Here is a 27,215-nt window from a genome sequence, read left to right on the forward strand (position 1 = left end):
CTTGAGTGAGGCAAGCAATACTTAAGTGAGGCAGAGAGGCAGGATCGAGGGGTAGCAGTGCCGGACTGTGCAGTGTGGGGCAAGCAGGACTTAAGTGAGGCAGAGAGGCAGGATCGAGGGGTAGCAGTGCCGGGCTGTGGGGCTCCGTTGAAGAGGGGTAGGCTGCAGCGGGCCACGTGCGAGCCACGTGGGTGGGCAGCTCTCCGGAGGAGTCACTAGGGGTGAGCTGAGCCGCTGGCCAAGGCAGGTCTCTGGTAGCGTTCCGGGGGGCAGGTCTCTGGCAGAGTTCCAGGGCAGAGATAAGCTGCCGGTCGCCGGGGAAAGCAAGGCCCTTCTTTGATCGCTGCAGCGCTGCCACCGCTGCGTCTGCGCCGGGGAAAGCAAGGCCCTTCTTTGATCGCTGCAGCGCTGCCACCGCTGCGTCTGCGATGTTGGTGGGGGACTGGAAAAGTCAGTGGGTGGTCCCCTGGTGGCTACGGAGCTTCGCTTCGGAGTCAGCAGCAGGCTGCAGGGTCTTCCCGGTCACCGGTGTCGGCGGGACCACGGGCAGTCGTGGGTGGTCTCCTGGTGGCAGGATCCCGGAGTCGGCGGCTGGATCTCCTCTCCGCTGCGATCCGAGGGCAGCGGGCCTCCCGAGCCGGGGGACTGGCAGAGACAGCAGGTGATTACTCCATGCTCCTCTCCGGCTGGATGTCTAGCTGGTCCTGGAGGGCAGTGGTGGCTGGGCTGGTCTCCTGGCGGCAGGATCCCGGCTGGATCTCCTCTCCGCTGTGATCCGAGGCAGCGGATATATATACATGTATATTGCGCACCTAAAGTGGCTAAGACTGAGCTAAAACTAAAATTAAACTGAAGACTCAGCTAAAACTATGCTGGGAAACAAAACAAAACAAAAATCTAGGAATTGCCGGGAGCCGATGTGTCCGAGGCTGCCTCTCACGGCGCCATTTCCATATGGTTGTATGTTGATGATGCCAGGCTAAATACCAATTTTTTAATTTACATTGTTTGATTTTTTGTTGTTTGTTATTAGATATATTCATTAAAATGTACTTTTTTATACTTATAATTTGTCTATAGAGTTATCATTACCCCTTGCCTTACAGTTCTCAAACACGCTTTGGGTGGCCCTGTGATATCTCCTTTTGTATAACGGTTTTATGGGAATAATTAAACTTTCAGACTAAGTTCACAGTGGGACGTTAAAGTCGCGCGTTAAAACAGCATTTAACGCAGAATAACTCACTGCAATGAAAAATCAATGCCCTGTTCACAGTGCACACGTTGCGTTGGTGTCTAACGCTGCACGTTAAGTAAAAGTACTGCATGCAGTGCGTTATACACGTTATTAGCGGCGTTGGACTGTTTTCACATGCTCAGTAATAACTTGGAAGCATACTTTTCATTGCCTGTATTTTTTACTGTATCTGCTGTATGCGACGGTAACGCTGCGTTGCCACTTTTTGGGCGCATTGCGTTGTAAGCTTGCAGTAAACGCAACATCCCACTGTGAATCTAGCCTCAAACTTTGACAAAGCCCTTTTGTGGGGCGAAACGGCTGTCAATCTGCTGTCTCCGCACCTCTATATACCTTCTACCTGCTGCTGAAAGTGTGCCTTTGGACTTTGGTAAGTATATTGTGCTTTTTACACTGCCTACCACTTTTCATGGAAATGTTCTATTAAAGATTGAGAAGTTTTACTACGTTTTTCAAATGAGATGCTCCTGGATCTTTTTTCTTAAGTGTATGCTGAATAATTAAACTTTACAGACTGAGCCCTCTTCCCTATCAATTTCAATTTAGTCATAAGTTTATGGCGACACAGTTTTTTTTTTCTTTGTAATTTTCTGCATTCATGTTGGGGCATGTGTGGAAGCGTATTACTTCAATACACTTCTGCGCAATTCAAATTTTGGCTACAGGAAGTGAGTGCTAGAGAGCCTCTCTTCCTGCTTGGCTTGCAGCCAGAAGAGATATTACAGCGCTTTTTCACAGTAATCCCCAAAAGGCTATTTTTAGTGTTGTAGTGCGATGCGCTCACCGCAGAGCTCCCATAACACCCGTTTCTAGTGTGAAACCGGCCTTAAGGTACGTAAGCAAGTGATAACCATTGTCCAAAATGCACAATTACCATTTCAAATGCCGTTCAAGCTCCCTCGTGCATCAACAACCCTTGATGCCCGGAGTTCCTCCATATCTAGATTTTTTTTTTAAACAAATAATACCAAACGAAGACTATCCCTGATGCTGCATGTAGCATCCAGGACAAGACGACAGATCAAGCACAGCATTTACACAGATGGGAAAAGACGGTTCAGTCCTTTAAAACGCACTGTGCATTCATTTGAATAACCAGCGCTTGAGCTGCGAATGCTGCGACTGCCGCTATTAAAGCCCCTGTAAAATGGCCTGTGTTTTACTGTGAGTTTTCTGCATTGGAAAACTGACAACCAATGTTAATCAATGGGCTAGTTAAAGGGACCCTAAACTGAGAAGGATATGGGTTTGTCCTTTTAAAATAATACCAGTTGCCTGAGTCTCCTGCTGATCCTGTGTCTCTAAAATACTTTCAGCCACAGCCCCTCAACAAGCATGCAGATCAGGTGCTCTGACTGAAGTCAGATTGGATTAGCTGCATGTTTGTTTCAGGAGTGTGGCCCAGTGCACACCAAGTGGATTTGGATGCGACATGCCGACCGCATCCTCCTGTAAAACCGCTTGGCTTTTGTATTTCAATGGGCTGGTGCACACCAGCGGTTTGAGGTTTGTAGCAAACCGCAAACGTGCCTCCTGCTGCACGTTTGCGGTTTGCTAAAAACCTCAAACCGCCGGTGTGCACCAGCCCATTGAAATACAAAAGCCAAGGGTCCATTCTCACTTACAATTGCAAAATTCTTGTGATTAGCGCTAGAGTTTTGTTTGGTGATTTGTACGTGATAAATGTGCATGTTTCACTAAACGTTCCCCCAATTTGAGCGGTCGCGATTAGCGCTCGCTCAAAAAACGCAAGAAAGCGCTGCTAACACCACGATCACGTCAGTAAGATCACTGCCATATACTTTTTGTTGCACTAGCGCTTTTCACTAATGCTTTAAAAAAGCGCTAGCGATTGCCGGCAATTCATTACCGGTAAACTACCACTAATCGCCCGAGTGTGAATGGGCCCTAAAGCAATGTGTGCACTTTTCCTATCAATTACATCGGCTACTGTGAAAAAAATGCACCCCTTTTCACAAATGCAAACACACATGGCGTTCAGAAAAAACGCACGCAGAAAACGGTGTGTGAATCCTGCCTTAGGCCTCAATCACATTGGGTGTGTTCAGAAACGTATTTAAAGCGCAACCGAAGTATCCTAAAAAAATAAGCGTTTCTCTTACCTGGGGCTTTAGTCAGCCCCCTGCAGCCGACATGTGCCCGCGCTCACTTTTCTTTGCGTAGTGGAAGCTGACATCCATTGTATCTTGGCCACGTGTATCCTTGTACACATTCCCGTGGCCAGGAGCATCCTGCGCAGTACAAGATAATCTCTACTGCGCCTGCGCAATATACTCCCGGCGACGGGAGCGTGAATGAGGACGCACACAGCCAGAGCCACGCAGGCCTGCAATAAGTGAAAGTGAGCCGCGGCAGGGGAACGAAGGATTGTTTGGTAACTTCATGGGCACAGGTCAGCTGCAGGGGGCTGGCAGAAGCCCCAGGTAAGTGAAACTTATTTCTTTTTAAAATAATTACTTACAAATGATTTAGTCAGTCTTTGCCCATTGTAAAATCTTTCCTCTCCCTGATTTCAGCCATTCCTGTCGTCCAGCCTTGACAATTCACATCAAAGGGCCCGCTGGGCAGCCCAAGGGCCAGTTGATCTCTATGTCATATACAATATCTGCCTGCTGCTTGGCTGAATATGGGCCAGTGTGGAACATACATCTAAACAGGCTTGCTTGCTTCATGTGCTGAACATATTGCTCCACATGCTGAGGGTACTAATGCTTGCTCTGATGTGCTGGCTTCTTTATGCATACTGTGACATGATGAAGTATCTCTGTCATGAACTGTGCCTTTACTAAGAAGATTTTCTCTCTGAGCATGTCATTTGGATTGCTACCATAATATTGCTGAGTACGCCCAGGCGGTGATTAAAGTGAATTGTCGCACGTTATCAAGAGTATCAATTTCTTCATAGCAAGGTCCCAGCGTGGCTATCACAATTGGAACAGCTTGTTGCTTGCATTACTACTCTGGCTGAGTTAGCAAGGATTCATCATTGCCCATTGCTTGGCTTTACAAGAGTTGTGCTATATTCTTTGGACTCTATATTATCCTGCCAACACCAGGACATTTATAGCTTTGTTGATGGTAGGCTGTGCAGCCAGAGTTTTTGATTCATGTGCACATGATACAAGAAGTCCTCAGTAGGATCTATGGGACAATCCGAGTGAGAGGTATTGGGGGCTCAGAGATATAGGGGGGCTGGTGGGCTGCTGGGATAATTTGCTGTTATGTGCTTTTATGTCAAAAATAGTGATTTTGTGAATATTGAATAAAGTTTTGTATTTTTATAAGCAATACATTTGTATTCAGTCAGGGCATACCCTTCCTTTATTCTATCTCAAAGTTTTTCCTCTCCCTGATTTACATTCTGAAATGTATCACATGGCAACATCTTTACAGCTGGCAGGTGAGGTCTGTGGAAGGAGATGCTGCTTTTTTGGCAGTTGGAAACAGCTGCTATTTCCCACAATGCAACAAGGCTCCCACAGTGTGCTGTCAGCACCTAGGTGCTAACATCCCACTGTGGGAGGTGTTTCACCAAATAGCAGCCATACAGAGCCCCCTGATGATCCGTTTTAGAAAAGTAAAGATTTCTCATGGGAAAGGGGGTATCAGCTACTGATTGGGATTAAGTTCAATCCTTGGTTAGGGCACGCTCACACCTAGGGCATTTTGCGTTGTTTTGTAAGCGCCGGCGATTTTCAAAATCGCCCTAAAAGCACTTGTGCAATGATTCCCTATGGCCTGGAACCCACTGAAATCAGCAAACGCGAAACGCAACCGCTAGCGTTTTGTCTGAGCGGTTTGCAAGCGGATTCATGCACGTTTTCGGTCGCGTTTTGCAACATTGTATTTTTTTGCTCAGCGGTTGCATAGCATTTTGCGTTTCGCGTTTGTATCCTGATTGGTCCTGGGAATTATTTTTCATTTTGTTACAGTGTGCTGAACCGCAAAACGCTAGCAAAACCGCTCAGTTTAGGTTTTGCTGAGCGTTTCCGCTAGCGTTTCAATACTTTACATTGAAGCGCTAACGCTCCCAAAATGCTGCAGGTCCTGCGTTTGCGTTTCTGGGAAACGTAAACGCTCCTGTGGAAGTTGCCCCATCCATTAACATTAGCCCTTTTGGCAAAGTGCTAGCGTATCGCAGCGCTGCCAAAAGCGCTCCTGTGGGTTCCAGCTCTATGAGAGTGTTCACATCTGAGCGGTTCGTTTCCGATCCGCTCAGCAAAGTGCTGCCTGTACCTTTTTCTGAGCGTTTTTGCTCAATGGAAGGTATAGGGAAATCGCAAAGCACTTGAAAAAGCGCTTAGTATAGCGATTTACCCAGCGCTTATTTATTCTTTTCCGGGTCAAAAAGTTCACTTCCTGACTTGCGCCAGGAACTGAAAAAATAAATCGCTCTGCAAAATTGCTTTGAAAGCGCTTTATACAAAATCACAGTGCTCAGCTAAGTGTCAGGAGGAGAAAAAAAAAAGTGCAAAAAAATTTGAAAATCGCTGCCGTCAGCGATTTCGACTTTAGATGTGTACAAAGCCTTATAGTTTCTCTTTAAGCACATGATAAAAAAACGCATGCATTGATGCGCATTTTATAATGGCTTTCAGTGCGTTGTGGTGCGCTTTTTTTAAGCGGACCCATGCGTTTAGATCAGGCATGGGCAAACTTGGCCCGCCAGCTGTTAAGGAACTACAAATCTCACAATGCATTTGCCTTTATGAGTCATGACTGTGGCTGTCAGACTCCTGCAATGCATTGTGGGACTTGTAGTTCCTCAACAGCTGGAGAGCCAAGTTTGCCCATGCGTGGTTTAGATGCACTTTTATGCACTTTAATGTGTTTTTGTTCAGCACGTTTTGCTTATTTGATGTAGCAGTTATCAAAGATTAATTTTCATGATATATTTTTTTTAAATTAGGGATAAAAAAAAAACACATCTTCAAAGCGCATTGCTATGCGCTGAAAAAGCACACCCATTCACTTGCATTGCTGTGCGCTTCACAGCGCAATGCACAGAAATGCATGGGACACCACGTTACTCAAACGAATAGTGACAACGCGTATAGATGTGAACGTGGTACATTAGGATCAATGTAAAAAGCTATACCTAGCAAAGTGCACAGCGCAATGCTCTGTGAAATCGTACAGCACTGTCCCTAGTGTGAACAAGGCCTTAAAGTCACAGTGCAGCTGCCTCACCTTCACCAGAGACTGAGGCATCTCCTTCGGGCTGACATGCAGCATAGTCCCCAGGACTGGCAGCGGATCTGGGCCGGGGGGCATGTTTTTCCTCCTCAGTTTCCTCCTCCATGTAAAGAAATAGACCACGAGGCTCACACAGATGCCAAGGAGGAGAGTTCCTGATACTCCCAGCTCCATTGTCCCCTCAGGCCTGCAGTGTGAATACAGGAAGTGTTACAGCTCTATATGCAGCCTCTGCTTTTACATTCACAGCAGAGCAACTACAAAGCGGGTGTGTCCTGTACAATGACCTATATGCCTGTCACTCCAATCCTTCACACACAATGGGCTCTATTCTCAAAGAGCCAAAAGTACCGCAAAATTTTACCGGTAAATTCCCGCCAGCGGTAAACTCCGCATTTTTTTAGCATTCACTAACATTTTCCGCATGTTTGCCGCATGCGGGAAAAAAGATGCGGAAACAGGCATTATTCATGCGGGAATCATGCGGTAAAAAGGTCGCATGAAAAAGTGTTTAAAAAAAAAAAGTTAAAGTCCACCAAGCACAGCCCTTAAGCCTCCACACTTCATTAAAGTCAATGGGATGCGGAATATATCACCTACTTCTTGTAGGTGATAAAAATTCGGTAATTAACGAAGAAAAGATGCGCCTGAACATCTTTGAGAATTGATCTTTTATTGCGGAAAATACCGACTTTTGCGGAAATTTTACCGCATGAATCCCGCACTTTTATCACACTTTTTCCGCATGCGGAAAAAACATGCGGAACATTTTGAGAATCCCAACTTGCCGGTATTTTGGGTGCAAACTTCCCGCATGTACTTTACCGCATGCGGAAACTCATTGAGAATAGAGCCCATTGAGGTCACACGTGACAGAAGCCAGGTGCAATATATATCATATATCTAATGCTTTCCATAAAAGGGCACATAATGACAACACATACACTATTTACCAATGTATCCTCACTGTGCTTAACTATATGGACTATAGTACACAGGCCACTCTGCTGGATGATTAGATAACTCATGACATTGGAGTTGCTTTTTTTTCTGGCACTCCTCCATTCAAACTGTATACAGCTTGCAACTGGTACATTTGCATCTGCAAGAGGGAAATGAAGGCTGCAATATTTATTTCCTTTTAAGCAATACTAGTTGATAGCCTGGCTATCCTGTTGATCCTTTGCCTATAATACTTTTAGCCATAGACCCTGAACAAGCATGCAGCAGATCAGGTGTTTCTGACATTCTTGTCAGATCTGACAAGATTAGCTGCATGCTTATTTTTGATGTGATTCAGACACTACTGCAGCCAAATAGATCAGCATGGCTGCCAGGCAACTGGTATTGTTTAAAAGGAAATAAATATGGCAGCCTCCATATCCCTATCATTACAGTTGTCCTTTAAACTATCTCTGAGCCCTCTTTTCGAAGGATGCAGGGGCATAACAATAGACCCTGCAAGAGATGCAGCTGCAGGTGGGCCCATAAGCTGCAGGGGGCCCTGTGGGGGGAGAAGTTTATTTTCCTTGTCCTGAGAGATTGAGAACTAAGGTCACGGAGTGAAAAAAAAAAAAAAAAAAAAAAACACAACTTTCTGCTCTGTGCACAATTGTTCTAATGATCATGGGTGTCTGCAGAAAATTTTCTGGGGGTGGGGGAGCAGTGGCGTAGCAATAGGGGGTGCAGAGGTAGCGATCGCATCAGGGCCCTTGGGCTAGAGGGGCCCCGAGAGGACCACCCCTTAAACACAGTATAAGCTCTATATTGGCCCCATGCTAATAATATTCACTTCTATAGTTGATTTAAATAGTAGTGATCATTAACACACAGTTTCCAATCCCCTTTTTGCACCTCTGATTCTGAGGTTGTCCTTGATTGGTTTTGGTGTGTCGTATCAATTGTTATCTATAGCATGCTTGGGGGGCCCCAATGTTGAACTGGCAATGGGGCTTACAGCTTCTTAGCTACACCACTGGGGAGAAGCCATGAAGTGCGTGTAGCAAGCAGCTCTAAAATACAGGGGGGAAAAAAATGGGGGTATTAGGCGAAAAATGGGCATGGCCATTGACCAGGATGTGGGTGTGGTCACCGGTGGAGCCAAATTTACATGAACTTAGCAATGGTGGGACATTGCTAAGACAGCCATACACTAGGACTATAGTAAGAATTAGATTGTGAGTGCTTTTGACACAGGTTCCCCCCAGTTTAGGTAGTGACAAGAGCCCCCCAGTTTAGGTAGTGACGGGTGCCCCCCCAGTTTAGGTAGTGACGGGACCCTCCCCAGTTTAGGTAGTGACAGGAGCCCCCCAGTTTAGGTAGTGACGGGTGCCCCCCAGTTTAGGTAGTGACGGGACCCTCCCCAGTTTAGGTAGTGACAGGAGCCCCCCAGTTTAGGTAGTGACATGTGCTTCCTAGTTTAGGTAGTTACAGACAGTGCTGCTCGGATACCCCTTTTCACTATCTGGAACTAATTCGGATCCGGATACCCCTCTATCCGATCCGGGTCGGATATCTGGATCAAAAATTTTCCAATCTGAGTCGGATATCCGACCCCAGTATCCGCCGGATTCAGATATCTGGATGGAAAACCGGAAGTGGCCTTTAACCTCCTTGGCGGTAACCCCGAACGTAGTTCGGGGTTAGCCGGCGGAGGGTGCCGCTCAGGCCCTGCTGGGCCCGATTTGTTTATTTTTTTTTTTGCTGGACGCAGCTAGCACTTTGCTAGCTGCGCCAGCACACTGATCGCCGCCGCCCCGCGCACGATCGCCGCTATCCATCGCGCAGCACGGCCCCCCCACCCAGACCCCGTGCGCTGTCTGGCCAATCAGTGCCAGGCAGCGCCGAGGGGTGGCCCGGGACTCCCAATGACGTCCCGACGTCAGTGGCGTTGGTGACGTCATCCCGCCCCGTCGCCATGGCGACGGGGAAGCCCTCCAAGAAATCCCGTTCTTTGAACGGGATTTCCTGTTCGGAGATCGCCAAAGGCGATCGAAGAGGGCGGGGGGATGCCGCTGAGCAGCGGCTATCATGTAGCGAGCCCTGGGCTCGCTACATGATATAGGAAAATTTTTTTTTTAAAAAAACTGCTGCGCTCCCTCCTGGTGGATTTTTTTATACCGCCAGGAGGGTTAAATTGCTTTAAAGAAAACCTGAACTGAAAATTAAAAGTCAAAATAAGCATACACAAGTCATACTTACCTTCCATGTAGTCTACTCCTCAGTGTCTTTCTCCTGTCCCACGTCCTGTTTGTTCACTGTGATCAAGGGGATTTTCCGTCCTCCATTTTGAAAATGGCCATTACCCATAACAGCTTTCTGGTCAGCACACAGCTAAACTGTAACATCGCCCACTTGAGCCATAGGGAAACATGGACACATCAGTTCTCCTCTCGGCTGTAACTGACAGCAACTGAAATTTTATTTTAACCGCAACTGATATATTTCAGATCTAACAAAATATTGTCAGAACTGGAAGGGATTATTGTCAGAAGAAAATGGTGCGCTTCTGAAAGAAACTGATGGCAAGGTAACTATGTAATGTTCATTTGAAGTTACCTCATGTGTTTATTTTAAATATTTTTACTCAGTACAGGTTCTCTTTAAAAACGTTTTTAAGGGTATATGAGGCATGTAGCTTCATTATTTTGTAAAGGGGCCTTCCTTCCTCCCTCCCTCCTCTGATCTTGTCTTCCAGGGATTTCTATTTGCAGAGAAGGTCCATGCACAAGATAGAGCACCAGCTCAGGAGTGCCACACATCCATCCAAGGTAAACACTTAAGAGTAGAGAAACAGCGACGGTGCACATCCGGCTAAAACATCAATTTATTGCTTCAATTTAAAATCATGAACAATTGTTACAGACCAGCATCTTGGAGAGAGGTACAGGCAGTAAAGGGTCTACAGCCGTTTCGCGCCTTAACACATGTGGCGCATCATCAGGACCATTCGCTTCCCTCCCTTATCAATACCTAAATAATGTATATCTTACCAAGAAGGCAAATCAATCAGCCTCCGTCATGGGGCCGGACAACCGCTGCTTGGAACGCACGCTAGAGCTTTGAAATCTCCACTTCCGGATTCACGATTGGTAAAAAAACGTCACATCCGGCGCATGCGACCGGAAGTACGCATCCACAGGAGGAAACCTAATGGACAGGCGCCCTACATCCGAAAAAACGTCAGCGCATGCGACCCCATGTATACATCCACGTCACTTCATGTGACCAAAATCATTGCATGAAAAATAGGCTAAGGAGCCTACTGGCTCCATCTTGTGGCCAAAGAAAATATAACACAATCTGCAATGATTAAATACACCGAGGGGAAATTGATATTGCCACCAGAGTATATTAAAAACCTCCAGTAGGTCTGGAATCACACCTAGTCCACTTGTGTATAGAAAAGAGGATTTTTAAGGGGGGAAAAGAGCAGGAGAAAATAGAGAAATATCTTTCTTGCTAGATAAAGAAAATTCAATAATTACAATAGACAATCAATTAATCACAATCACCATTAATTCAACTCACCACCCCTCAATATACGGTGGACCCTGCGTGATCCAGACCTGAAAGGAAAAATATTTATAGAAATTCATTAAGAACCTTTAACAAATGCATACACATTATCAATAAAGATGGAGTTATAAAAACAAGTCACCCTATACAGAACATCTTGTCAAATAAAGACTGAGAGATTGTTTCTCACATTCAGTCCAAGCGGGCCTACAGCATCAAAAAATGAGATCCAATAGCTTTCCCTTTGGAGTAATTTCCTATGCCAGTCACCCCCTCTTCTATCTCTCTTCACCTGCTCCAAACCCAAAAACTTAAGCTTGGTAACATCCCCGGCATGCATCTGCCGCATATGCTCAATAACACGAGGGGAGCCCTCACCACTGTGTATCGATCTGCAATGTGCTTGATAGCGGTCCTTAAGCATATTAGTGGTTTCCCCCACATAAATACGCATACAGGGACATGTTAGGGCGTAAATTACACCCCGAGTTCTGCAATTTATAAACTGTTTAATCTTGCAAGATCGACTACAGTGTGTGAATTGCTTCCCCTCTAACAAGAAATTACAACAAGAGCAATGATGGCACTTGAAATTGCCAGTCGGACGCATGTCACCAAGCCAGGTCAGGCTAGTTGGACTTACAAATTCGCTATCGGTTAATTTGTCCTTCAGGTTTGGGGCCCTCCTATAGGATACACATGGTGGAACGCTACTCCTATCCTGTAGTAGTTTATCCTGCTTAATGATCCACCAATTATTTTTGATAGACTTTTTGATATTTTCATACATGGGTGAATATGAGAAATGCATATAGAAACGGTTTAATGGGCCCCTCTGAATCGTTCTTTTTGGAGTCAACAGCGATTGCCTATCTCTGTTGGCTGCTTTCTCAAAAGCCTGATTAATCATCCCTTCTTGGTAACCCCTCTTTTTTAATCTATCCCTCAAATCCTCAGATTGACTGAGGAAGTCCTCCCAAGTGCTAGCATTCCTCCTCAAGTGGAGAAACTGGCTATAGGGGAGACTCTTGATAGTAGTCAAGGGGTGATAGCTGGTTGCACTTAACAGAGAGTTAACCGCTGTCTCTTTTCTGAACGTTTTTGTTAGGAGGCCCAAATTCCTTACCTCAATTTCCAAATCAAGAAAAACCATTTGTTGGTCACCCCAATTGTGGGTGAATGCCATATTGACATCATTATTATTCAAATATCCCATAAATGATTCGAATTCGTCCTTGGTACCCTGCCAGACAATTAGGATGTCATCAATAAAGCGAATTCAGAGTTTGATCGGCTCCAGAAACCCGTTCCTCAGGGAATAGATGTAATTGGCCTCCCAGTGGCCCATAAAGAGGCCGGCATAAGTAGGGGCCACCGGGGTCCCCATAGCCGTGCCGACCTCCTGATGGTACCACTGGCGGTCAAAGAGGAACGAGTTTCTGGTGAGGACAAACTCTAGACCCGCTGCCACAAACCACTCCATAGATTCCTGTAATTGTAATTCTGGAAGGAAGTCCCTTATTGCTTTCAGGCCGTCTGAATGGCAGATACGACTATACAGTGACACTACATCTATTGATGCTAGATGGAATTCAGGCTGCCATTCAAAATCATTCAAAATATTTAGAACTTCTAGGGTATCCCCCGCAAATGAAGGAAGTGAACGTAGAAGGGGCCGTAACTGAAAATCTACAAACTGAGATAAAGATTCTGTCAATGACCCTATTGCTGAAACTATAGGTCGGCCCGGTGGGTTCTCCAATGATTTATGAATTTTAGGGATACAGTACCACACCGGGCTACGTGGGAATTCGGGTAGTAGTTTGTTAGCTATAGTTCTATCCAGGGCCCCATTAGAAATACCCTTGTGCAGTAGTTTCTTCAATTCCAGAGTGTAAGCCGGTGTAGGGTCAGAGGGAAGTTTTGAGTAAGTGGATCGATCCTGTAATTGTCGGAGACATTCCTGTTGGTAAGCTTCTGTTGATAACACCACTACTCCACCACCTTTATCAGCTTCCCTAATGGTAAGATCTGACCTTAATTGTAGCCACCTCAATGCATCTTTTTCCTCTTGTAACAGATTGGGTCTAGCTGTAGGATAGATTAAGGCCCTACATTCCTCTAACACCTTTTTAGTAAATAATTCTACTGATCCTCCTGGGATTGTAGGAGGGTTGAATTTAGAGGAGGTACCTATATTGTGGGGTAGTGGACGATTCTTTTCAATTACATTCGGGACAGAGGCATCTGCCAGTTCACATAAATCCAGGAGAGTTTGTTTGTCCCAATAATCTTCCATGTTACTCACAAGTGTCTTCCAGGGATTTATAGGATGTCAAAAGCAAGCTCACATACCTTGGCCAGGATTCGAACCCAGGTCCACTGCTTAGAAGGCAGCTCTCCTCACCGCTATACCACTATTGGCCAGGAATCGAACCCAGGTCAACATTACAGGCTGAAGCCAGCCATTTCACTCATCTCTTCAACTACAAGAAAGGCCCAGGAGTAGTCCTAGCTACCGTAATATCTATGTTACGGCAGGGCCCTTATTACACTTTCTCTTACAGGGATATGGAAACCGTTTTGCCCATACGATAAAGCGAGGTGCAAAAATGAAACCATGCCTAGCAGAGGATGGTGTGTGTGTGTGTGTGTGTGTGTGTGTGTGTGTGTGTGTGTGTGTGTGTGTGTGTGTGTGTGTGTGTGTGTGTGTGTGTGTGTGTGTGTGTGTGTGTGTGTGTGTGTGTGTGTGTGTGTGTGTGTGTGTGTGTGTGTGTGTGTGTGTGTGTGTGTGTGTGTGTGTGTGTGTGTGTGTGTGTGTGTGTGTGTGTGTGTGTGTGTGTGTGTGTGTGTGTGTGTGTGTGTGTGTGTGTGTGTGTGTGTGTGTGTGTGTGTACTTTTAAAGCCACTGAACTTGTAATCCAGATTCGGATATCTGGGAGAAATCCGCGGATATCCGAGTCAGCTGTCAAACTATCTGCAGATAGCTATCCGGATTTTCACCCAGGTATCCGGTCGGATAGGCCTAAAAAGTTTGGATATCCGGGTCTATCCGGAATCCTGTTGAGCAGCACTGGTGACAGGTGCCCCACCCAGTTTAAGTAGTTACAGGTGTCCAGGGGCAAACCCAGGATTTTCAAAGGGGGGATTCCTGAAAGGTCTCCCTCAGCCACACACAATACAGTATAATAATATGGCAGGCTATCGTACTGGGTACACAATGCAATTTCCCCTTCCCACTGATAGGATCTGACAATTATTCCCTAAATGTCCGATCTGCTCCTGATTGACAACGGTAAAGATCAGGAGCAGTTTGGATACAGATAATAATGAAGACGGCCTAGATTGCTTATGAAGGGGAAAGTGAAACATTCACACAGCAGGGCACAAGGCTGTGCTCATACCTGAGCTGCTCCATGCTCTGTACACACGCTGCTGCTTCATGCTCTGTGCACACACTGCTGCTCCATGCTCTGTACACACGCTGCTGCTCCATCTAAAGTCAAATGTAGCAGGGAAAGAAAGAGGGCAGTGCTGTGAGCAGCAGGATGCCTGCAGATATTCTGGTGTCTCAACTTGTGCCTGTCCCCAGACATTTCCCCAGGCCATGGTCTGAGGGGGGATTCTGGGCAGCTGTAATTCCCCCCCCCCCCCTGCGTTTGCCTATGGTGTTCCCCAGTGTAGGTAGTGACAGGGACCCCCACTCACAGCAGCGACATCAGCCAGCCCAGCATGAACGTCAGACCTCAGAATCAGCCGGCGAGCAGTGAGACACTCCGTGGACACCACGCTGCATATGCGGAAGTGATGTCACTTTCACATATGCATATAGGGGCGGGAGGCATCTAAAGTTTTGCAGGGTGCCCCATCCAAATTTTTACAGGGGGACCCCAGTTATTCTAGTTACGCCCCTGCATGGATGGCTGAACTGTATACTTGTCAGGCAGCCTCTCGGGTGCAAGCCACAAGTGCCATTAGTGTTTGAGGACATTACCCAGGTAGCATTTGACACGTGGCCTCCCAACCAACTTTCTGAGAAGAGAAAAAGGGACACTTAAGCCACGCCCCAGGGGGGGAGGGGTCAGAGACAGAAAAGTGGGAGAGAAGTGTCAGAAAGGGCTTCTTTCCACTTAGAAACGCAATTGTGCTGTGATGCAATCGCATTTCTTTCTATTTTCCATTTTACACGATTCAGTCCTTGCATATACGGCATAAGCACAATGCATATGCGTTTTGCGCCGGGAAAAAAAAATTGGAAAAATATTTTGAATTGCTAGATTGTGGAAAAATTGCATATTGGTGCAATTGCTGTTATTTTCCCACATGCCTAAGTATAGATGTTCATTTGCATGAAAATGCAGCAGGCACAATGATTGTGATCTGGAAAAATCGTGTCACAAACACAGCACACTATTAGAAACATCCCCTGCAGTTTCTATCAGTTAACTATGTACCTAGTGTTTTGCAATCCGCAAGTGATCAGAATTAGATCACAAAATGCTGATAGTGGAAAAGGGTCCTAAAAGAGAGGGAATGGTGGAAACGCTGATATTTTACCACCAGCAACATAATTAACTTAACACTGAGCATGCGTGCTACTCAGTGTGGAAGGGAGCTTCCGGGCAGCGCGATCAGACATTACACCGGGCTGCACTACCTGATATTATACCGGTGTAATGTCAGCTATTGAATCCCCGCATGTTGTGCAGCCCCGCATGCGCAGTAGGAGCCTGCGTCCCATTAAATTGTGCAGCCACGTAAAACGTCCTAAATATCTCCGCTTCCGCACCACGCACACCCCCGAAATTTTCAGGGGAGGGAGGGGACCCCCAGATCTAGCTCTGTGCCGAATTGCAGCCCCCGAGCCCCGCTGGTTCCCGAGACTGATTGCAGCAAACCTATCTCGGGAACTAGCGGGGCTAGGGGGCTGCAATTCGGCACAGAGCTAGATCTGGGGGTCCCCTCCCTCCCCTGAAAATTTCGGGGGTGTACATGGTGTGGAAGCGGAGATATATCAGGTAAATAATGTCTAACTTCCCACTGAGCATGCGCGATACTCAGTGAGGAAGGCTGCTTCCGGGCAGCAATATCTGACATGACACCGGCTGCGCTATCTGTCATTACAGCGGCACTGCGTAAGTCGCACGTACCCCCGCCCAATTCTACATGTCTCCCAGTCCCAGGACAGTATAAGCAGCAAAGCATTCCGGGGCGGGCATGCGCCTGGCAATGAGTTGCCATGCCAACAATGTCCAGCTTGGCTAATTCTGAATGGGGTGTTACCGCAGCCCCTATTCGCTGCATAGATGCACTTACTGACAGGCAGATTCGCCAATAGGAGAGCAGAGGCGGAGAGCGAGGCGGGACAGTGACTGACAGACCGCAGGAAGAACCTGTGAATGGGGACCCGCGACCAATAGGAGGGTAGGGCGGTGTTGTTGAGGATACCGGCGGTTTAACTGACTGAGAGGTGCAGGAAGGGAGGTGAGCGAACTGCTTCTGAGAAGGTCTTTCCATGTCTTTTCCTGTGTATAGATCTGTCATCTCATGTCTCTGCAGCCAAGGCTGTGTGCTGCAATCTCGGGCCTTCCAGGTGTGAGGCACTACAAATCCCAGCATCCCTTAGGGCTGATTCTCTCAAACAGGTACGCAGAAAACTGGAGTAAATGTCGCGCTGTTTCCCAGATACAGAAAAAAATGCCTGCTTTTCATACACTGAAATCTGATTAGCTGCCTCACATTTATTCCAGTTTCCTTTGCAACAGCTTTGATAACTCTTCCCAGCAGTCTGTGAGCGTGATTTACTTTTGGGATTTGTAGTTCCTTAACAGCTGGAGGGCCAAGTTTGCCCATGCCTGCTGTAGATGGTCTTTATAATAATGGAGCTAGTGTTACCGGTATATCGATACCTGCACCCACTGCACAGACATTTGCATGTGAGAAATCAGTCCATTGTCACTTCTGAAAATTAATAATTTATATTGATTAATCCCCTTTTACTTAACCACTTAACGACCGCCTAACGCCGATAGGCGTCGGCAGGTTGAAGTGGTGTTTCCATGGAAACGGCTGCTCGTTCGAGCGCCCGTTCCATGTCAGTTCATGGAGGGTGTCTCCGTGAACAGCCTGCGAGCCTCCGATCACAGCTCGCAGACGAAATGTCAACACACGGGGAAGAAATCCTCTGTGTTTACATCTGCTGCTGTTGCAGCAGCGCCGTAAAGGAGATCGGCGATCCCGGACTCTGGCCGGGGATCGCCAGCATCTGATAGGCTGAAGCCTATCAGAGGCGGTACAGGACGGATCGCCGTTCTGTGCCGCCCATAGCGGGAGGGAGGAATAGAATATCGCTGCGGAGGGGGGGCTTTGAGGTGCCCCCCCCAGCTCGGCCACACAGCGGCGGCGATCAGACCCCTCCCCAGCAGGACATCCCCTAGTGGGGGAAAAAGGGGGGGGGGGAAGTCTGATCGCCCTGCCACAATCCTGATCTGTGCTGCGGGCTGGAGAGCCCACGCAGCACAGATCAGCTTGTGCCAAAAATGTGATATGCCGATATAATAGGTGATGAGAACAGTTGATTTTTCTTATTCCAGTTTTGAATCTTTAAAGGACCACTATCGCGAAAAAAGTAGGCAGTTAAAAAATGTGACCGATGACAGGTTTTGGGCCAGTCCATCTTTTTAAGGGGGATTCTCAGGGCTTTCTTTGTTTTCAACAGCATTTCCTGAACAATAGTTGCAAAATCTAACTGACATAATAGTGTGCAAGTGATTAGGGAGGCCGGCTGGTATCTTGCTATTTTGGCAGTTAAACTGCTGTTCAGGAAATGCTGTTGAAAACAAAGCCCTGAGAATCGCGTACATTTGAAATCGGCGCCGGTAGACTTGGGCGCAGGATACAGCGGTATATGGCTGATCCTGCTTCTGCACAAGTCCGGGCCGATTTAATTACTATTCCCCCTCCAGGCCGACATGGATAGTGGGGGAATGAAATAATTCGGCTTCCAGCGATTGCTGGAGGCCGAATTATTATGTTTTTAAGCAACTTCGGCTCTGTCTTCTGACGGAGCCGACGTTACTCACTGAGCGCTTCAATAGGAATGATTCCTATTGAAGTCTATGGAGGCGCCGGCTGCGCCCAAATCTAGCAGCGCTGAAAAGCACTGCTCCGTGAGAATCCCCCTTAAAAAGATGGACTGGCCCAAAACCTGTCATCTGTCACATTTTTTAACTGCCTACTTTTTCCGCGATAGTGATCCTTTTTAAAGAAGTTCAGTTAGTCTGTGCTTAGCATGTGCCTTCCCCATTGCATGTGAGATTGACTGTTGGTTCCACTGAAGCAGTTGCCCTGCTTCCAACGGTCCTTTTTATAGACCTGATTTACAGATGAAACTAGGAATATATATGAACAGTTACTATGGGCAATAAAGCTTGCCTTGCACAGCAGTTTAGCTCCATCAAAGGAAAAGCTTTTCTAAGTTATCCACTTGAGGACCTCACCGGTTCAACCCCCCCCCCCCCCCCCCCCCCAAAGACCAGGCCATTTTTCTCTAAATGAGCCACTGCAGCTTTAAAGAGAACCTGTACTGAGTAAAAATATTTAAAATAAACACATGAGGTAACTTCAAATGAACATTACAGAGTTACCTTGCCATCAGTTCTTCTCAGAAGCTCACCATTTTCTTCTGACAATAATCCCATCCAGTTCTGACAATATTTTGTCAGATCTGAAATAGATCAGTTGCTGTCAGTAAAATATCAGTTGCTGTCAGTTATAGCTAAGAGGAAAACTGATGTACCAGGTAATGTTCATGTTTCCCTATGGCTCAAGTGGGCGATGTTACAGTTTAACTGTGTGCTGACCAGAAAGCTGTTATGGGGTAATGGCTATTTTCAAAATGGAGGACGGAAAATTCCCTTGATCACAGTGAACAAACAGGACACGGGACAGGAGAAAGACACTGAGGAGTAGACTATATGGAAGGTAAGTATGACTTGTGTATGCTTATTTTCACTTTTATTTTCAGTACAGGTTTTCTTTAAGGCCAAGCTGCAGGGCCGCACAACTTGGCACACAAGTGATTTTCCTAGCCACCCTTTTCTCCCACCAACAGAACTTTCTGTTGGTGGGGTCTGATCGCTCCTCCAGTGTTTATTTTTTATAAATATTTATTACATTATTTTACAAATATATTTCTTTATTTAATTTTTTATTTATTTCAAACTCCTTCCCCCAGCCAATAGCGGCGATCGGCTGTCATAAGCTTCAGCCTATGAGAGCAGATCGCTCTCCTGTCTTCCAAGGGGACAGCCGTGTCACGTGGCTGTCCCCAGTACAGCGCTGCCTTAGACCACAGCGTTATACAGCAATAAAAGACGGCGGTTTTGCCGTCTGAGAGACTGAAGGCGGAGCTCTGTCATCACAGGGGGGTGCATGCGCATGATCTCCTGCAAACCACGCCCCAAGGACTTTATGCCAATTAGCGTTAGGTGGTCCTGGGGCTGCCGCTGATGCCGCGCCCGTCGGCGTGACGTGGTCGGCAAGCGGTTAAAGAGGCACTGTAGTGACATATAGAAGAATGCAGTACATTATTCAGGATACCCACTTTTATGTGCTTTTTCTGGTTTCAGCATCAGAAACGCTTTCTATAAATTGCTGTATATGGAATGTAGCCTAGTCCTCCCGGTGATGTTTAGCCTAGGCTGATTAGCTATGTGGAACTCTCCCTCCCAGAACATTCTAAGAGACCAGGTATATTTTCTGCTGGCTTTAGAACTTTTACCCAAACATTCCGCAGATGCACCACCTGACAGGACTAAAGCTGTTTCTACCTGTGATTGATTTCAGAATGTAAATCGGGGTGAGGAAAGATTTTATAATGGGCAACCACTGACTAAATAGTTTGTAAACGAATATATAAAAAAAGCAATTTTATTCATTACATTATTTTCACTACAGCTCCTCTTTAATTGACATTTATGCTCCGTAATACTGTTATCAGTATCCCATGACTAGAAGTACAGTTGGACACTGGGAACAGCTTGGGAGAGAAGAGCAGGTACAGCTTTAAAGAGACACTGAAGCGAAAACAAAAATGATGATATTATGATTTGTATGTGTAGCACAGCTAAGAAAAAAAAAATTAAGATCAGATACATCAGTCTAATTGTTTCCAGTACACGAAGAGTTGAGAAACTCCAGTTGTTATCTCTATGCAAAAAAGCTATTAAGCTCTCCGACTAACTTGGTCATGGAGAGGGCTGTTATCTGACTTTTATTATCTCAACTGTAATTGAACTGTTTACTTTTCCTCTGCTAGAGAAGAGTTAATTACTTCACAGACTGCTCTGAAAGACTCATTTTGAATGCTGAGTGTTGTGTAATCTGCACATATTATAGAGTGATGCAATGTTAGAAAAAACACTATATACCTGAAAATAAAAATGAGAATATTTTCTTTGCTGCTAATCTTCTAGTAATTATTCATAGTACACAACCAATTCATTATATCATATATTTTTTTTCGCTTCAGTGTCTCTTTAAGTCCTTTGCCTCTAGTGAGGCACCACTGCTAGACGGCGGCAAGTGGTAGGCATTGGGGGGAGGGAAGGTTGGTGTGAGGCAGAAGAGAGATGGAGATTGGAGTTGTTGCCTAGCATAAATGTTAGCAGGGCAGCATCTTCCCGGTGTGCTATGATATGCGACTGTGTCAGAATATCCGACCTCCACCTCACGTATGCCTTTAAGGATACCTAATGTGACATGATGAGATAGACATGTGTATGTACAGTGCCAGGCACACTAATAACTAGGCTATGTTCCTTTTTTTTTTTTTCCCCTCTGCCTAAAAGAGTTAAACATCAGGTATGTAAGTGACAGTTTCTGTTCGGGTCGGGCTATAGCATAACCCTCACTGATTAGTGGTTACAGCCATAAAATCCTTTTCTGTCAGTAAACGTCTTCTAAGAGCAGGAAAGAGATAAAAAGGGTTAATAATTCATAGATTTGAGCTTAGCATACTGCAATACATGTGTCATTGAGCAGAGACAATAAAACAATAAAAACTAGATTTAAATATAAAATAAAACTATGGCATATCTTAAAAAGTCATTTTTAGGAGGAGGATGGATACAATTGTTTTTCTCATCAGTTTATTTTCACCTCTGAGGTCCTTTTAAGGCTACTTACACACTAAGACGTTGCGTTTTAGGGGACGTTATGGTCGCATAACGTGCCCCTAACGCAACGCATGGTGGTGCAGGAGAGGACGTTAGAGTGAGCCGCGTTAGGCTGCTCTATCCGCATAAGGTCTCCCAGAGTGGCGCTGATTGGCCGTCGGGACCACGTGATGCGGAGCGAGACTTCCCGCATCACGTGGTCCCGCCTGCCATTCAGCAGCCGCTAGTGCAGTGGATATTAAGTAGCCATGTGCGCGGCTACTGTAGCGGCATCTCCCCGCCTCCTCTCCGCCCCCCACTGAGCATGTGCAAACAGTCGTAGAACGCACAGCATGCTGCACTTTCACTACAACGTGCAGTGTTACATGTAACGCAACGTGGGCACTGTGAACAGCCCACTTGTGTTACATTGCTGTGCGTTGGGGGAGCATTACAGGCTGCACTAACGTGCACCTTAACGTCCCACTTAGAAAGCAGCCTTAAGGGAACCTTAACTGAGAGGGATATGGATGTTTCCTTTTAAATAATGCCAGTTGCCTTGCAGTCCTGCTGATCTCTTTGGCTGCATTAGTGTGAATCACACACCTGAAACAAGCATGCAGCTAATCCAGTCTGACTTCAGTCAGAGCACCTGTCTGCATGCTTCTTGAGGAGCTGTGGGTAAAAATATTAGAGACACAGGATCAGCAGGAGAGTCAGGCAACTGGTATTTTAAAAGGAAAAATCAATATCCTTCTCATTTTAGGTTCCCTTTAAGGTGGTCACACACAATCAATCAAATTTTAAAAATATCTTTCCAATTCAAGAATTGCAATCAATTTTTCTGTAACATTTAAAAAAAATATGACCAACGTACCACACAGGTGTGGTCAATTTTTACCTAATTATGAAAAAAAATGATTGAAAACTCTGAGAATATTGCTTGGGATTATATATAAGGAAATTGACAATCTACCAGGGCTGTGGAGTCGGAGTCGGGCAATTTTGGGTGCCTGGAGTCGGAGTCGGAAAAAAATGCACCGACTCCGACTCCTAATGAATTTGTAACTGTAATTAAAATAGAAAATATGATAAAATGTTCTATTTCTCAGATAATAGTCATTAAAAATAATGTATATATACAGTAATAGCTGTGCTTAGTCCACAAAAATGAAATAAACCAATCAAAATTAGTTACTTGTGCTGCTTCAATAAAGCAGTCCCCGTATTTTTAAAGAAAACCTGAACTAAAAAATAAAAGTCTAAATAAACATACACACATCATACTTACCTCCTGTGTAGTCTACTCATCAATCTCTTTCTCCTCTCCTGCATCCTGTTTGTCCACTGTGATCAAGGCAATTCTCCGTCCTCCATTTTGAAAATGGCCATTACCCCATAACAGCTTCCTGGTCAGCACACTGTTAAACTGTAACATCGCTCACTTGAGCCATAGGGAAACATGGACACATCAGTTCTCCTCTCAGCTGTAACTGACAGCAACTGATATATAACTGAGAGCAACTGATATATTTCAGTTCTGACAAAATGTTGTCAGAACTGGAAGGGATTATTGTCAGAAGAAAATGGTGAGCTTCTGAGAGGAACTGATGGCAAGACAACTATGTAATGTTCATTTGAAGTTACCTTGAGTGTTTATTTTAAATAATTTTACTCAGTACAGGTTCTCTTTAAGGTCAGATATACATATCTGATTGTGACTGTATATATGATGTGTACACAGGAATCTCTTACATATACACTAAATAACATCTATGCTGTAAGAATAAAGCCTGATGTGTAGCTGTGTCACTAATAGAGATGGTCAAAGAGATGGAAATAATTCTGCATTGATGCTGATTTATGCAAATGTATGCACTCCCTTTGCTGATGAAATCAAATAATTTGATATGTTGTTAAAATTTGGTTTGGTGACTACAAATTAAAGGGTAACTGAGACGGATGAAAAGTAAAGTTTTATACATACCTGGGGCTTCCTCCAGCCCCCTTCAGGCTAATCAGTCCCTCGCTGTCCTCCACCACCCGGATCTTCTGCTATGAGTTCTGGTAATTCAGCCAGTCAGCGCTGTCCGGCCGCATGCCTCTCCCACAGCCAGGAACATTCTGCACCTGCGCAATAGTGCTGCACAGGTGTAGTATGCTCCTGGTGGCGGAGTGTGTGCATGCGCACTACGCCCGACTGGCTCAAGTACCTGGACTCATAGCAGAAGATCCAGGTGGTGGAGGAGGACAACGAGGGACTGAATATCCTGAAGGCGGCTGGAGGAAGCCCCAGGTATGTATAAAACTTTAATTTCATCCGTCTCAGGTTTACTTTGTTACACAGTAGTACTATACTCTACATATGCACTCCCCACAGAGCTGCAGGGAATCCACTGAGAATGCTGTGCACATTGAACACAGAGGTGTTGTCTGTTTACAATCTCCTCATTCCCTTACAGAGTACCTGCACATCATTCTTACATGTACCCACACTTACATTGCCTAGGGCCTGATAGATGTTCTTTGTTCCGGTTTGTACCTTTTACAAGTACTCTTACCAAGGACTAGTTTTAGTCTAAAGGGAATAAATATAGTAGTCTACATATCCTTCTCACTTCAGTTGTCTTGTAAAATTCCTAAGCGTTGGCAGTTAAGAGACGAATTTCATGTTACATACTTTTAATCATCAAAATTGTAATATGCAAATTAGAGGAGTCGGAGTCGGTGGAATCCTAAACTGAGGAGTCGGAGTCGGTGGATTTTTGGACCGACTCCACAGCCCTGCAATCTACCATACACAATTCAATTTCCATAAAAATTGATCAGAAAAATCCAGCACACCCGATAGACTTTTATCAAATAAAGACGGGAAATCCGATCGGATTTCTTGCTCAAATAAAAAAAAAATGGAAAATCTGATTGTTTTTATAGAATTGCCGTAAAGTGGGATCATTTTATTGTATCGTATGTGCCTAGGCTACCTTATTACTAACTTTCCCCAGGGCTCTTCTGCACACTACCCTCACCATCTTCCAATACCTAAAGCCCAATCACTGACCAACTTTACCACCTTAATGTAGTATGAGAGTCAACAGATATTGAATATTGGATGAGTAGATTGTGTAGGTAAGCCCTCATACTACATGGAGGTGGTAACATTGGTCGGTGATTGGCCAATCATAGTTGAAACTGTGTACCAGGCTTAACTTCTCCCTCTCCAATGCCTTAGGGTGTATACACACATCCAATATTGGTCAATCACTTTGTTACCACCTCCATGTAGTATGAGGGATTGCCTACAGGATCTGCTCGTAGTTTTCAGTCTGTTGACAATCCTACTACATGGAGGTGGTAAAATGGGTCAAGTACTGGCCAATCAAAATAGGATGTGTTTATGCACAATAACCTCTGCCTAGCGATGGTTCTTCACTAATGATAAAGTACCAAGTTTTCAACTCAACCTTTAATCTCAGCCTAAATACAGAAGAGATTCTGGTAAATAAGGCATGCAGTAACTAACCAAAGGAGATATTCTGGCTGGAGAACTGCAAGTTTCAGCATGCCCAGTCTAGCTGAAGAGACTATGCAAACAGAATATCTGAAGAAACATGTCTTCCAAGCCTTCTATCCTCGTAAAACTTCTCCTCCTAAAATTATTCAGTCTATTGTAATTAAGAGGATTATTTAACAAAAGCTGGAATAGTTGCAGTTTTCGTGATGCTTACATGGCACCTGGTAACTTGTAGTATTTACAGCTACAGGATTGCCTGCTTCAGTCTGCAATAAAATAACCACTCCCGGGATTCCTGACTGGTAGCCTAATTACATACTTTGTTCAGACAGAGCAGCTACTGTATAAAAGTAGAGTACATTTTACTTGATTCCCAGTTGATGTACAGTGTATTCCCAGTTATCAGGTTGCCATTCATATAGGGCTGTAGAGTCGGAGCAATTTTGGGTATCTGGAGTTGGAGTCGGAGGTTTCATAAACTGAGGAGTCGGAGTGGGGTGATTTTTGTACCAAATCCATAGCCCTGGTAAGTATTAGACTAAGGAGTCTGAGCCATTGTGGGTACCTGAAGTCGGAGTTGGATGATTTTTGTACCGACTCCACAGCCCTGCATTCATGTTCTATTTTGCATTGATTCTTTCAGATTCCAAGATGGACGAGGGTGAGGTAGCGGAAGCGCGGTGTGTTTTCAGAGGCATAGAGCACATCCTGCGTATCCGTAACACAGGGGATCACCTGGAAGTGGAAGTGGAGGATGCTGTGACAACGGATCAGTGGAGGGCCGAGTTTGATGCAGAGTGTAAGTGTTGCTATATGGATTACTAAACCTAGCATTTCCCTCCACCTCTAGGCATAGAGGATTCCACAAAGTGTCATTGAATCGGGCATTAAATAGGATTAACATATGTTCTTTATAATGGGAAAAAAAAGTTGAAATTTTTTTTTTTTAAAGAGGATCTGTAACCTCAAAAATTCCCCTGGGGGGTACTCACCTCGGGTGGGGGAAGCCTCCGGATCCTAAGGAGGCTTCCCACGCCGTCCTCTGTCCCACGGGGGTCTCGCTGCAGCCCTCCGTGCAGCGGTGACGTAATATTTACCTTCCTGGCTCCTGCGCAGGCGCTCTGACGGCTGTCGGCTCCGAACTACACGGAAATACCCGATCGCCGTTGGGTCTGCTCTACTGCGCAGGCGCAAGTTTCCGGCGCCTGCGCGGTAGAGCGGACCCGACCGAGATCGGGTATTTCCGTGTAGTTCGGAGAGGAAAGCAGCCACAGCGCCCCCGCTGGAGCCAGCAAAGGTAAATATTGAAATTACAGTCGGGCCTGTCGCCGGCTGTTCAGAGGGCTGCAGCGAGACCCCCGTGGGACAGAGGACGGCGTGGGAAGCCTCATTAGGATCCAGAGGCTTCCCCCACCTGAGGTGAGTACCCCCCAGGGGATCTTTTTCATGTTACAGAGTCTCTTTAAGAAACCTGAAGTGAGAGATATGGAGGTTGCCATTAGGGATGCTCGTTTGGATTCCACGGAAATGCAATTTCTGAATTTCCGATCAGAAATTGCATTTCCGCATCGAAATTCGGAAATCGGTAAGGGAAGTGTGGTAGGCGGATTTTCACGGAAATTTCCGCCGAATTTAACATCAATTTTCTCAAAGTACAAGGTCTTTTTGAAATTTTTTTTTCCTCTTGTTCCTACTTATCTGCGTAACATTCCCTGCAAATTTGGTGTTTCTAGCACCTATGGGGATTTTCAACTAACCTCTAAAGTCCGCATCATACCACATACCAGTTCCGATGCGGATTTCCGCGGTAACTTTTGCCGATTTTTTTTTTTTTTTTTTTTTTTTTTTTTTTTTTTTTTTTTTTTTTTTTTACATGGATTTTCTCAAAAACTATAAGGTCTTTTTGAAAATTTGGTACCATGTAGCAAAAGACAGGCCCGGGGTGGATGGAATCTTGTCACTTGTAATATGTCCTCAAGTACTTGTTAACCACTTCGTCCACAGGTCAGTAGATATACGTCCTCTGGGACTTCATCTAAGCCACAGGTCAGTAGAATCTACTGACCTGTATTGAAGCAGTATTGTGCAGGATTGGGCTTGCTCCTGTGCACATTTCTGGCACTATCTGATGCAGGACTAATTGGTGAACGGGAATATAAGTTTCCTGAGCTAATGACATTGATTTTTGCCATTAAAAATACTTTTATTTTCTCATTCATAGTGAAAAACACACTCTGTAGCATTATTTCAGAATCAAATATCTTCACCATAAATTGTGACAGGAACATAATCTAAGTTTTGTGATAAACAGTAGAAACAGCCAAACAAAATGTGTGTTTTTTATCTACAGTAGCACTTTTTATTTTTAAACGGGAATTGGTAAAACTGAGAAATACATGTTTTTTCAATTTTTTTCTTTGTTTTACCCTTAAAATTCATAGAAAGCAAAATTGTTTGAGGGAAAAAATGGCATACTATGAAAGCCTAGTTTGTCTTGAAAAAAACAATATATATTTCATTTCTGTGTCATAAGTAGGGACAAAGTTATTTC

At 45.2% G+C, this 27,215-nt stretch overlaps 2 protein-coding genes across 5 annotated transcripts in view; one reads left to right on the top strand and one right to left on the bottom strand.

Moving 5' to 3' along the window:
• Nucleotides 1-15,861, bottom strand: part of LOC137528925 (cytochrome P450 2C8-like) — a 44,520-nt gene extending 28,659 nt beyond the window's left edge. The window contains exons 1-4 of one of the 2 annotated variants that reach the window (XM_068250693.1): nucleotides 15,651-15,861; nucleotides 14,398-14,489; nucleotides 11,006-11,043; nucleotides 6,470-6,662 (exon numbers count right to left, since the gene is read on the bottom strand). In XM_068250693.1, coding sequence (XP_068106794.1) covers nucleotides 6,470-6,649 — 180 coding nt within the window. In that variant the 5' untranslated portion in view covers nucleotides 6,650-6,662; nucleotides 11,006-11,043; nucleotides 14,398-14,489; nucleotides 15,651-15,861. Of the gene's footprint in view, nucleotides 1-6,469; nucleotides 6,663-11,005; nucleotides 11,044-14,397; nucleotides 14,490-15,447 lie in introns of both variants that reach the window. The other variant, XM_068250694.1, reaches the window with a different exon arrangement.
• Nucleotides 15,862-16,160: 299 nt separating this feature from the next.
• CCDC61 (coiled-coil domain containing 61) overlaps nucleotides 16,161-27,215 on the top strand; it is a 28,643-nt gene continuing 17,588 nt past the window's right edge. Inside the window, exons 1-2 of one of the 3 annotated variants that reach the window (XM_068249469.1) lie at nucleotides 16,161-16,477; nucleotides 25,308-25,463. In XM_068249469.1, coding sequence (XP_068105570.1) covers nucleotides 25,316-25,463 — 148 coding nt within the window. In that variant the 5' untranslated portion in view covers nucleotides 16,161-16,477; nucleotides 25,308-25,315. The other 2 variants (XM_068249470.1, XM_068249471.1) reach the window with 2 other exon arrangements.

The sequence above is a fragment of the Hyperolius riggenbachi genome, chromosome 8 (assembly GCF_040937935.1).
Source record: "Hyperolius riggenbachi isolate aHypRig1 chromosome 8, aHypRig1.pri, whole genome shotgun sequence".
Classification (NCBI taxonomy): Eukaryota; Metazoa; Chordata; class Amphibia; order Anura; family Hyperoliidae; genus Hyperolius; species Hyperolius riggenbachi.